This window comes from Psittacula echo, assembly GCF_963264785.1.
Source record: "Psittacula echo genome assembly, chromosome: 2".
Lineage (NCBI taxonomy): Eukaryota > Metazoa > Chordata > Aves > Psittaciformes > Psittacidae > Psittacula > Psittacula echo.
The window spans coordinates 146,422,192-146,434,612 of record NC_137737.1 but is presented as its reverse complement, the minus strand read 5'-3'; the positions used below and the strand labels follow the sequence as shown (position 1 = coordinate 146,434,612).

Genomic DNA, 12,421 nt, shown 5'->3' with positions numbered 1-12,421 from the left:
GCCACTTGAAATGTCACTTAGTTGTACCAGGTTTACCAGGTTTTACTTTCTTCACATCCATGTGGAAAGCCTTTGAAGACTGAACTATGCTTGTTTAAATACTTATGTAGATTCTTGTACGTTAAAACAAGGACTGGCTTCCCCCCCTTCAAATATGGCATGCTAAATTGTGGTTGTCTTCCCCCAGTTGAGGAGTGAGCATTCTAGTAGAAAGATAGTGAGAACTGGAAAAAATTACTTTCATGGTTCTTATGTCAGAAAGGCTCACTGGCAGCAACTACACCATTCAAAACTACCTGCTGGCTTTCCGTGGCACCTGTGTTGTAAGCTGCGAACCCTGTGTTAAAGCATCATGCTGGAACTGTTTAGAAATCTGTATTGTTGTGCCTGAAACTGTACGCTTTTAAAGTGTTAAGTACCTTAAGACTGTTTCATTAATTAAATGTTGCACATGCTACTTAATTGATAGCTGTTGTGGCAGCAGTCATAAGGAGACAGTACAACAGTATAGTAGTGATGTTCTTGAACATCTCTGTGTTGGAATTGGCAGAAGACCCAATGTTTCACTTACTGAAGCATAATGCACTTCTTAGTTGATCAGCTCCAAAATTCTTAACACATTGTTCTTCTTCTGACATCGGTGCTTAACTGTATGGGATGAGATGTGTTGAAAATTTGGTTGCTGTCAGTTCTGGATGATGATTTTCTGGTCAGAATGTCATGTCTCTTATCACTGGGAGATCTGGCTGCCTGCTTAACATCCATGGTCACTGAATAACTATTTGCATCTCCAATACCATGCTAATGCTATTGCCTGTCCTGGTGACATTTACATAGTACTGTTTGGCTTCAGGAGTTGAAGTAGGCTAGTTTTTACATGTAGGAAGGGACAGCCTGTATCAGAATTTGATTTAACATGCTGTTTCTTGGTGTAGCCAGCAGTTTCCAAAATGATTGTGCCATGGCCTTTGGCACAGAGAACTTGATAAAAAGGCATAGGTTTTCATGAGATATGAAAATGTCTCATCATGTAATTGCAATAACTCAGGAGTCTTTGAAGCCAATTCTCTCACAAGTTCTGAACCACTGGTCATATTCTTCCTTCAAAATTGTATATTTCAAGCACTGTGGAAAATATTAACCAAGATCTTTTACTCTTGGGCCCACCTACAGTCAGTTTCCTTCATACTGTTTCACAAACTCTGAACTACCCTAAGTGAGAATTGAGAACAACTCTTGGTAACCTTCATACTACAGTAAAATAGCACTGTAACATGTATCCCCATGAATATTTTAATATATATATAGATATAAAAGGGACAATTATTTCAGATAGTTCTGACTTGTCATTAGTCATCAGCTAAGTGTGGATCCACAGACTCCACATGTGCCACACAAGCCTTTCACTTTGTCTATAGAAATGTTTAGGTGGGGGGGTGGTTTATTTATCCTTTTGGAAACCTGCATGCTAAGAACTTTTTATATTAGCACTAGGATAGTAAAAGCTGATTTTCCCCCCCTCTTTTAAAAAGTTGCCCAGTTAAGTGATAAGTGCCCATGATAAGTGATGTTGAATATGTCTTTCTCCTGTGCAGTTGGATCCGTAGCTCAAGAACTAAACCAGCAGGGAACCCATCACTCTCAGATCTTTCTGTTTGCAAACTAAAGAAAGACAAAGATGTTTATTGTGGAAAGGATTGCAAGCAAGAGGGCTTGATGAAGTTTATCTGAAAGTCAGTGTTTGGTAAAGCAAAGGTCTTACCCTGGATCTCGTAGTGGAGGGATGTTTTCTTATCCATCTACTGGGTAGGACTTTGCCTGGATTCTTACTCGTACGTTGTGTGAATTAAAGTTATGTTGCTTATGGCTTGAGGACCTTGCTGACAGCAGTGAGGAGTGCACATAGATGGTACTACAGCTGAGATCTATGGAAGCTGCCCTTGACTGGAGATTTTATGCAGTTTGATCATTGCTCTTAAGCTAGTTGATGACATGTCTCAGTCTTTCTTTGTGTCATGGTCATTTAAATGGCTCCCTGCTCAATGAGGATGTGTTACAGAAAAATGTCAGGTGGTGTTTTAAGAATGTTGCAAGAAATATACTGAAATGTCTGTGTGACATTTAGTTCATCTAGGTATTATACAAAAGTCCTAGTTATTGCTTTAAATGAGGGGTGAGAGTTAAGTGTTTTATTTTATTGAAAAGAAAGAAGTGAACATGACATTTTACTGCTGTTTGATCAGTGAGCAGCAGCACCTGGGCTGGATAAAACTGGTAGACTTTATAATCGTGTGAATTTTGAGGATTATGTGGGGTCCTCCTTGCTTCCTTTAAGGAGCTGTAGATGTTAACTGCTTCAAGCCTCGCTAGTGCATGGGGAGATATCGCTCTGCACAGGCAGGCCCCCAGTGGAAGAAGCTGTAAGCCTGAGGCCCAAAACACGCTCAGCTTTTTTCCAGGTGCCTGTAACTCATTTGAAAGCTATATGATTGTGTAATTTTGATTCAAAAGATGTGTTTATGGGGGTAGCTACCATGTTGTTGTTCTGTTTTGCAAAAAGTAGAGCTTTTCTTGGCTGACTCTCCCTGCCCAATGTTTTAACAGTGTTATCCCTGCATGATGGACTGGTGCAGGTCACAGAAAACGAATAGCTTGTGTAACTTTAAACTGAAGAAGCAGTCTGTAGCAATGATTTTTCTTTTAATGAATCCTGATTTACCATAAGGACTGTTCAGGAAAACTGTTGTATGGCAGCTATGTCTGCTACAGTGTATGGACCACATTTTGTGAGCTTGAAACTGAAGAACAGTGTGAGAGATTCTTCAAAACAGACGTGTGGATATTTAATACTAAAGCATCAGAAAACCACTTACTCTAGTGTCTGTGGTAACACAAGGCGGATGTTTTGGCTTTAAGTAAGCTGTTGAAGATGTCCCTCCTCATCCCTCTGCCCTTTGAATTTTTGCAATGCAAACACTCAAGAGTGGTACAAGATACCCAAATTTTGAAGCTTTACAAAAATTCTTTTCCTGCTTTTCAAGGGGAAGTGAGCATTTAAAAGCCCCCAAACGTCTTCTGTGAAGTCATTATTGTTTTTCTTCACCTACTGAAAAGTTATTGACACAATGAGACTGACCTCCTTGTGGTATGTACTGTATGCCACTGATTTTCAAAGTGCAGTGATTGCTGGGCTGTTTCCGTTTCAGTGCTTGTCCCCATTCTGCTTTCAGATTGTTTAGAATACGAAAATCTGTGTTAAATTAAAAAAGCAAAAATGACCATGTAATTTGTTAATCTTTAAACATTTCCCAATTTTTTCCAGATAAGTTAATAACCTCTCCGAGCATTTATGTAATATAAAATGTCATAAAAATACATTAATCTGATTAACATTTATGTAGGAAAGTAATTAAATTTTCACCATATATTTTTGTGTTAGTGTGTGTTTAATTGCTTTGTAATGTGTAGCACTAAGGTAGATACTTTGTAAAGAAAGAGCTTTTATTTTTTGGTGTAGCCTCACATTGTAAACAAGAAAGAAATCAATGGCCAGTAAGAAACGTAAGGAAATATTACTAAATTTTTGAAAATATGTTTCTTTTTAAGGAGGTGCTTGGTCAGATATGAGGTTACTTTAACATATAGTTGGATTTTAACCGTGCTGATTCCTATTCATGCCTTTAATCCTGCTTTGTAATGACATTTATTGAACAAAAATTGTGTAAGTAAAGGCTTCAAGGTGCTGAAGTTCATGAGAATGCATTCCTAATAGAAAACATTTGATGCTTTCATTAGGCATTTGATATTTATTATGAAATGAGATAGCGTCTTCTTGCTGTTTTTAAAGGAAAGCAAGAATTAATTTTCTCAGATGGCATTTTTAGTGATACCATCCACTGCTGTCGTGACAATGTAGGCTGACTAGAAGTTTTTTTTTCTTTATAAAGATTTTGATCTTGTATGAAATCCATCTTAAGTCAACATCAAAATAGCACTGTAGTAAGCCAAATGAGTGCTTAGATATGGGTAATGTTTACCTGCAGTGTAGGAGGAGATTGAGGATTAAGTGATGGGTGTTTGTAAGGTACTGTGAAGATGAGCTTTCTATATAAGTGCCAAGAAAACTCCTCCAAATAGATGGCAGAAAACCCTCAAAATAGGTTACGTTCTCTTCTGGCAGTTGCTCCTTAAAGATCATTGTCAACCAAACAGTGAAATTACATCGCTTGGCTTCAACTTCATTTTCAAGATGTTAGTTTAAAGTGGATTTCTGAGTTAAAAAATGCTTTAGAAGACTCAAGGGTTTTAATATTTTTTGAAGATAGTATTAAAATGCTTTTATCCTTTGAAATCGTGTTGCATGCCTTAGAAGGCAATTTTGCAAGTTACCTTGACAGTCCTCTTTAGACTATTATTGAAGCTCTGGTGTATTTGTTTAAGAACAGCACAAGTTTCTGTTATCTTGAGTTGTGTAGAGAATTGTGTGGTCAGTGAATTTTATTTAGTCTGTCAAAAGACTCATTGGTATGTTTCGCTCAGGTGGTAATAAAATGATATGATAGCTTGATTGGTTTGATTGCCTCCTAATTCAGTGATTATGTGCTTAGACCAGAGCCCTAAGCTTGCTGTCAGAAAACACGGGGCAAGTGCCAGCACATGTGCTTCCCATTGTCCTGTCACGCACATCCCCATGCTACCCCGTCCCTTGCTTTACTCCTTTCCTCTGAAAACTTGTCCTCATCTTCCTTTATTCCCACCAGTGAGAGAGCTACCCTTTCCTCCTTGCCCTGCTTTGGAAGGAGATGTGTCCTCATGTCTTGGGGCAACCTCTGTAAAGCAACAAGGAAGTAATGGGCAGTTACCACATGCAGTGGTGTGGTTTCATGTCCCAAATGTGAAGGCAGTTGCCTCTGCCTGGACTGCCAAGCTTCTACCCATCAACTCTGGTGGAGCTTATGGAGGGGCAACTGCTGCCTAAATTGGTAATAAATAACAGTCTGGAGATACATGCTTACATCTTGGGTACAGAAGCACTCCAAACATGTTTTCATTATGTTGCTGTTACTTTTCACCATTCACCTACTGATTGTGATACCTCCTCTGGGTGTCCCATACCTTTTTCTGCAGAGCACAATTAATACCACACAGTCCTGTAGTAAAACTAACCTTGAATTGTGATCAAGGTTAAAAATGAGTGAGTTCACTGAACCTACACAAGGAATAGTTCCCTTTTCTGTTTCTCTCCTTCTCTCTCATAAAATGAAGGACTTTTTGCTTTAGAAAGCATCAGGGCACTAGCAAAGCCTCAGTCATGAAAGACTGTTGGCTTCAGTCAGTACATCAGTACTGACTACAACAGTAGCATCAGTAGCATAATTGAAGGTGATTTAGTAAAGCATGCTTTTCAGATGGTGTGCAGTTTTTCCACTGGAGTAGCTAACTTATTAAAATATAACAATTCCTTAAGAAAAAATTCATGTACTTTGGACAAATATATTCTGCCCTATTTTTAATCCTTGAATTTAGCAATTAAAATGGAGTTGAATTAAGTCTTTTGACTCATTTTTGTTTTTGTGGTCTTATGACTGACTATGACTCTTGGAATTTTGCCTATTTTCAAGTGATATTTTTTTTTTTTTTTCCCATCTAGCTACTTACAGGCCCTGGGCTGCTTAGCCTCCAAGTTTACAGGAGATCAGGTGCTTTCAGCCCAGTATAGCAGAAGTGCATAAAATAGAGTACTCTTTTGTAACCCTGACTTGATATTTCAGAGAAGGAAATGAATATTATTGAGGAAGGCAATACTTACTTTTAATTCTTTTCTCCCTGAATAGGAGAATTGTTGAGTTCCTGAGCTTGTGCATTTGTCTTGGTAGAAGTGTGTGGGAGGGTTGGATATAGATAAAAATCTGCAAATATGTGCATGCCTGTGTTCTGCACACTTAAGGCTTAAGAAATATATTTCAGCTGTATCTAAAGGCTTTTTGAGATAAAATACTGCTTTTGCCAGAATTAACTCTGAATTCTTGTTTCTTTTTGCCCATCATTTCTACTTTTTAATCAGAATAAGTTGGTTGTGGTACTAATTGTATTTGTATCCTCACAATTGGAATTGTTATCAATAGATGCAGTCATGATGATTCAGTTTTTTAGGCAATTAATTGAGATTGTGTCTGTGGAGGGAAATGAATGAATCTGTTGTCTCCATAATTCTGTGTTTAATTAAATAAATCAGTTTTCCATCTTTTCAAATGCATACGCTGGTTCCTTGAACTAGCATCTGCTAACTTGTTTTAGTCATTGAAGATACTGTCTGAAGCATACATGTGGTTTGGCAAAGCTTAATATGTATAGAAAACCAGAATTTTTTGTGCTAAGTGTATAGCACTTGTTCAGTACGCATGCTACCACATGGTAGCACTTCAAAAGAAACAAATTATTGCCTTAAAAATACTATCCACATTAGTAGTGGTGCCATAAAAAGAATATTTTAGCTGTTTTTCAGTATAGTTTCACCAGAAAAATTGGAATTTGTGATGTTCATGCTGCCAGTTAAATTCAGACAATTGCTAGCATGGAGACCGGATGTTTCTTCTGATGGACTTTTGTGTCCCTTGGAAAACATGCACAGTCTTGAGTAAATTTTATTTAGTGACAACCTTAAGTTTTAGTTCATCTGTCTTTTGCATGCCCAGGATTCTGCAAGGAAACACAGGTGCTCCAAAGAATCTTTCTATGGAGGCTGCTGTGGCTGAGGGAGCAGTAAAGGTCTGCCTTGTTCTTGAATCAGTGACCTGCCTTATGAAGACACGTGTAACTTCTGGTTGAGCTCATAGTTAAAGGACAAATTTGTGAACTGTGAGTCAAGACAAACACTTCGCTGTGAAATCGAAACTGAAGGCTATGCAGATGTTAGTGGTTCCTAGCATTGAGTTGCTCATTACCTCCTTTGGCAGTGCTGCCTGTGTCCAGCATAGGCTGCAGTGAGCTGGGTGAGCAGCAAGGTAAAGCCAGGCTATGGCATATGGTACTGGATATGAAGTTCTTCCGCTTTGGTGGGTCTTGGCTTTTTAGGAGCTGTGTTGGTTGCTGCTCTTAAAACCAGGTTTCTTAAAACATACCAATTTAAAATACATTTTGAAAATTAATGACTTGAGCATCTGAGGCGCCATCGACCATATTGCTTCCAGACCGTCTTTGATCAGGGATTCATATATCATAGTATTTACTAGCAGTCTCAATGAGCCAGGCTGAACTGTGTCTCACCTCATGGTAATGATAACTATTTAAGGACTAAATTTCAGCAACATGTACATTGATATGTGACCTCCTGAGAGCTGGATTTTATGACTTGTTTATAAAGAAATACAAATAATACAGTTTTAATGACAAATAAACTTGCAGCATTTATCAGGTTGCTACAAGAGCACTTGCTTTGGAAGTGTTTCAGAAATAAACTGTAACTTCAAGAAGGATGTGAATTTGCCAGTTGTTTGTAGGCTCTGATGTCTTAGATTTGCATTTTAAAATCATCATTTGGACCTTGTTTCTGTTTTTCAGTGCCTCAGTTGATGTGACCTATTCTTAAAATAGGTTTTCAAATAGTGAAGTTATTCACTGAGGATATCTTAAGATATTTAGAGAATGGCTGAGTTGTCCCATTGTTGAATGGGTCATCACATTAGTGTTCAGTTCTTGGCCTTGTCTCTGATTTATTATGTAATTTTGGGTAGGTGATTTTCTTATTGGTAAGGTAGGGTATATACCTCCTTTATGTTAAAGCCCAGATAAATTTTCTAATGTTGCCAGTACTTTTTGCAGAAGGAAGATGTTTTTACATTATTTTAGTGTTTTCTTTAATCTTTTACTAGCTTTTTAAAATGTAGTTGGATTCAGGGAAAAAATATCCACCAAATTATTGTAACAGGTTTTACTGTTTTCAGTCAAGGGATTCTATTAGTACAAATTGACACAAGTCAAGTCATATTCAAGCAGAATATCCATTCTGTATAGTTTTGCACTTTATCTGCTTTAGACAAGTTATAGTAACACTTTCTAGCCTCATTAATTCCACCCCCACCCCCATCTGTTTGCAGACTAACAAAAAAATTGCCCTTTTAGAGGCAGGTTTTTTTTTTTTTTTTTTTTTTTTTTTTAATAATAGCAAAAGAGAGAATCTTCTGTTTAAAAAGGAAAAAAATGCCCCTGAGAGATGTTCAGGAGATCATGATGGCTCAAGAGACAGAGGCTGTGCTTTGTCAATGCTGGAAGTACACTAAAGAGTGCAAGCATGGCTGTTGGTTTTCCTCATCATAAGGACACTCCTGAACAAACAGTTTGCTTAAAAATGAAGCTACTGTCTGAATGATAGGGAGAGGAGAGAAGCTTCCTAGTGTGGCTCTTCGCTTGCCTTTTGCTTTTCTAACCTCTGTTCTGGGCACTCTCGGGCTTAGTGGCACTGTTTGGTTGCACCTTTGCGGTGTGGCTTGGAAAGGGCTATCATTGCGTCAGTGAAGCCTCGTTAGAAGCCCATGACTATCCCAAGTCCTAACAGATTGAGGACTGGGTAGGAGAGAGCCCTTTTCTAGTCTGTGCTAAACTCTAGGTAAAAAGATGTTCTGTAGATTGGGCAAAAGCTGTAAAGAAACAGTGGTAACGATATCAATAAAAGCAGCTTGGGGGCTGTTACCCATTTGTGCAAGTTGGCAGCTTGTTGGAGCTATCTAGCTACTAATATATGTTATAAAATATGTATGTTTGGTTAAAAGAGTTTCCATTTCTCCCTGGTGGGGACTGCATCATGTTTTAATTTCTACAGTTGTTTTCCCAAGGCAGAGATGTTAGCTGTTGATGCTTTATTGGTTCTTTGAGATTTTTCTGCCAGTGCCTTCATTATCATCTATCTGCCAACAGTCATGAGAGGAGGAATTGCTGACTTGAAATCTGGATGGTTTTCAGTGAGTCCCTTTTCTTCTGGACAATTTCACTTACATTTACGTTCAGTTACATATTGCTGCTTATTCCGTGTTTAAGAAAAGAAGTTGTCCTGGAACTTGGTTATCAGTTACCTCTCAGATGAACACTTTTTAAGAGCATGATATACCTTTGTTCAAGTTTGTAGGAGATCTGGATGTCCTCTTTGGCTATTTCCTCTCTTTAACATTACATCTCTTAAGGGAGAAATTATCTGAATGGGTCAATCACTTGATTTTGTAGGAATCTAGATGTAAGTATCTTTTTCCCAGCATTACATGACTACCTCTAATTTGACAGTGTCCTCTATTATAACAGAATTGCCACTGCAAGGAGCAGTCTAGCCTCAGCCATCTAAAATTCACATTTAAATTAATTCTCAAAAAAATCTTTTATCTCTTTCAGTTCCTTTTGAAAACCCCTTTCTAGTTTTTCGTTTTCATAACTTCATTTGGCTTGAAAGGATCTAGCCATAATTTCATGTTTTAGCATGTTGTAGCATGTCATGAAAGCAAGCCTTTCTTTCAGAGAGATATCTCTGAAAAGCTTCTTTAAACCGAAATAGTTTATTCTGCCTACATTTAATAAATAGATCATATGCTTTTTCAATTCAAAATTGTGGTCACAGCAGGAGGCTTTTAGTTTGTTCTGGGGAGGTCTTTGTTCTTTGTTTTAATTGTAAAATTTGGTAACTTGGCATCTTCTCCTCCCCTCCCCCCCCCCCCCCCCCCCCCCCAGCAAAATCTTCAAGTTTAAGGACTGAGCTTCTTTGCCAAGCTAGATCCTAGTTTTACTGTTGTGAGCAACATTGGGGTGCTACCTGCTAGAGTATGGGGGTTGCTGCGTAAAGAGCGTGCTTGCAACACCAAAATGTGTTTCTCGAAGTTGTGCAATAAAAGCAGGCTTAAAATTTATTTTGATGTGGCAAGGGGGAAGGTTTTCATACTGACTTCAGAACAGCTGATTGACCAGTTCTGCCACCTGGCTGTCCTGGAGTGTGCAGTGGCATCTTTAGATTTGCCTTGATTCAAGAGCCAAATTGTGCAGGTCTTCTCTTTTCCTTGCTGTGTGTGACGGGATTTCAGACTGTAGCCTGGATGGATTTGCTGTATTAGTTTTGGGGCACTATATTACCATGGTGTTCTGGATGAAACACAAATTGCAAGTCATTTCTATTAAGATATTGTGAACCAGAATACAAGCACCAACATTTGCTGATGGAAAAAGTCTGCAAGGGTTTATATAAGTCTGCATAGATTACTTTAAAAATACAGTCAGTAAGATATGGCAATTAAATGAAAAGGGCCAGCAGGCTGCAGAATGTAGATTGTGCTGAAAGGGCGATAAGCTGGAAAAATATTTGCTCAATCTTGAAAAATGTCTCCTCATATCTTTAAGGAATATGGTTGGATTTTTGTTTTGCTCTTGAAAGGATATGAAGTGGGGGTCTGAAAATGTAGCGTGTTCTGTCCCCTAATTTATGTTGCTTTCTTTTATAACGGATATCATATTTGCAGCTGCAGAAAAATTTAAGGATTGTGCAGCGTTACTGCATATGATTTCCTATCACTTGAGCATTGCTTCATCTGATAATCGCACTGCAATCTGTTTCCTTAAATTTAACTAGCAGGCATAGTGTCTTGTCTGTTTAAAAGGTCTGGTAAGTGATAAGGTGTGCTGATCTGCTTAATGGGATTATGCTAAACATTCCTGAATAGAATTCTGTTCCATCAAGACAATGTGTTTGAATGAAGCATTTAGTAGAAATAGGATTTATGTGTTGGTACAATGAAACATTACAGCTGTTGGTATAAAAAGCCTGACAAAAAAATATTCTCTACAGTATAAGGTAACTTAGTGTATATAAATATGCATGTCTGTTATGTATGATATATACATACATGCAAACTTATGTGTTTATATACATCTAAAAAGAGGAAACAATGTTGAAAAATTGAAGATAAATGCAGTCAAAGCTATCTGACAGCTATAGCCGGTCCCCTAAACTCTAATACTGAAATATAGTTTTACATTGTGAAAAAGACATAAATAGTTTATCTTCTATATCATATACTCACTACATAATTTGCCTTTGGATTCCAAAAGCTATTTTAATTCCAGACAGTATTTCAACTTAAATCACAGTATTTATTTGTCACTGAATGGTAAATTGTTACTGCTTAATGGAACCCAGTATCCAAATTATTATTTTTTTTTTTATGAATGAGCAAGGTAATGCACATTGTAAATGACGTGTAACAGTTTGTTGATCACTTCAGCAATTAACTGCAGCTGAAAAAAGTCTGCTTACTCAGGCTTACTCTAATTCTCTGAGGAAGCTCTGGATTTTAATGAAGACAGTCCAGCAGTGAATAAACAAACTTATAGACTTTTGCAAAAATGAAACCAAAATAGAATACAATTTACTCATTTAATAACAAGCTGTCTCTCAAAATAGTACAGATTGTGTAAGTTTACTTTTTAACCATACTTTTTATTTAATCTAGTTCAATACCAGATGGAAATGATGCGAAGCCTTCGCCACGTAAACATTGATCATCTTCACGTTGGCTGGTACCAGTCCACGTACTATGGCTCTTTTGTCACTCGTGCCCTCCTGGACTCCCAGTTCAGTTACCAGCATGCAATTGAGGAGTCTGTAGTTCTCATTTACGGTTAGTATGAGGTTTCCTTTATTATTCTTTTCCCCTCTTAATATTATTACTACTATTTTTGTATTCTGTCTTTTGCCTGTAAGAGTAGCCTGGCAGGCCTTTTCAAGTAAATACCAACCCTGTGTCTACGGCAGCCTCAGCAGCAGCTAAGTCTAGACAGGGTTTCCTTCTTTCTGTTTATTTTTCTTGCTATCAGAGCCCTGATGTGTACGTTTTGGAATGCTGGAGTAGCTGCTTCATTTTTATTCCTTCATCTCCCCTCCCTCGTCGAAGGGGCTGGTGGAACCCGACCAGATGTCTAACAAACCCTGCTTGCTAGCGTGTCTGGCTCTGTACGTGACTGACCAATCATCGCGCGAATTGCCAAGTTTTTTTTATACCTCTGACAGAAGCATACAAAACCTGGACTGTTTCTTAGCACAAAGATTTTTTTCTTTTCTGCCTATTTAATGGTGTTTCCTCAAGCTCTCCAGACCAGATGTTCTGTGCTGTATCAGAACCATAGGCAATTTAACAGCTTTATAGCCTCCCCCTCCCCAAACACTCACAGTTTGCCATATCTGGCAGACTTGCATATAGTTTCCAGCTGAGAAGTAAATGTAACGTCCTGAGTATCTGTCAGAAAAAATACTAATGAATACGATCAATCTTATGAGCTGCCCCAAAATTGTTTCAGTATGTTAACAATTGGATTACAGTAAAGAACAAGTTGTTAAAGTATACTTATATTGGCTGGAAACATTGCATCATCAGACCTTGATGAATTTTCCACT

At 37.9% G+C, this 12,421-nt stretch overlaps 1 protein-coding gene across 1 annotated transcript in view; it reads left to right on the top strand.

Moving 5' to 3' along the window:
• Positions 1–12,421, top strand: part of EIF3H (eukaryotic translation initiation factor 3 subunit H) — an 85,896-nt gene that overhangs the window by 57,188 nt on the left and 16,287 nt on the right. Inside the window, exon 3 of the mRNA XM_080611137.1 lies at positions 11,481–11,648. Within this exon, the coding sequence (XP_080467263.1) occupies positions 11,481–11,648 (168 nt within the window). The remainder of the gene's footprint in view (positions 1–11,480; positions 11,649–12,421) is intronic.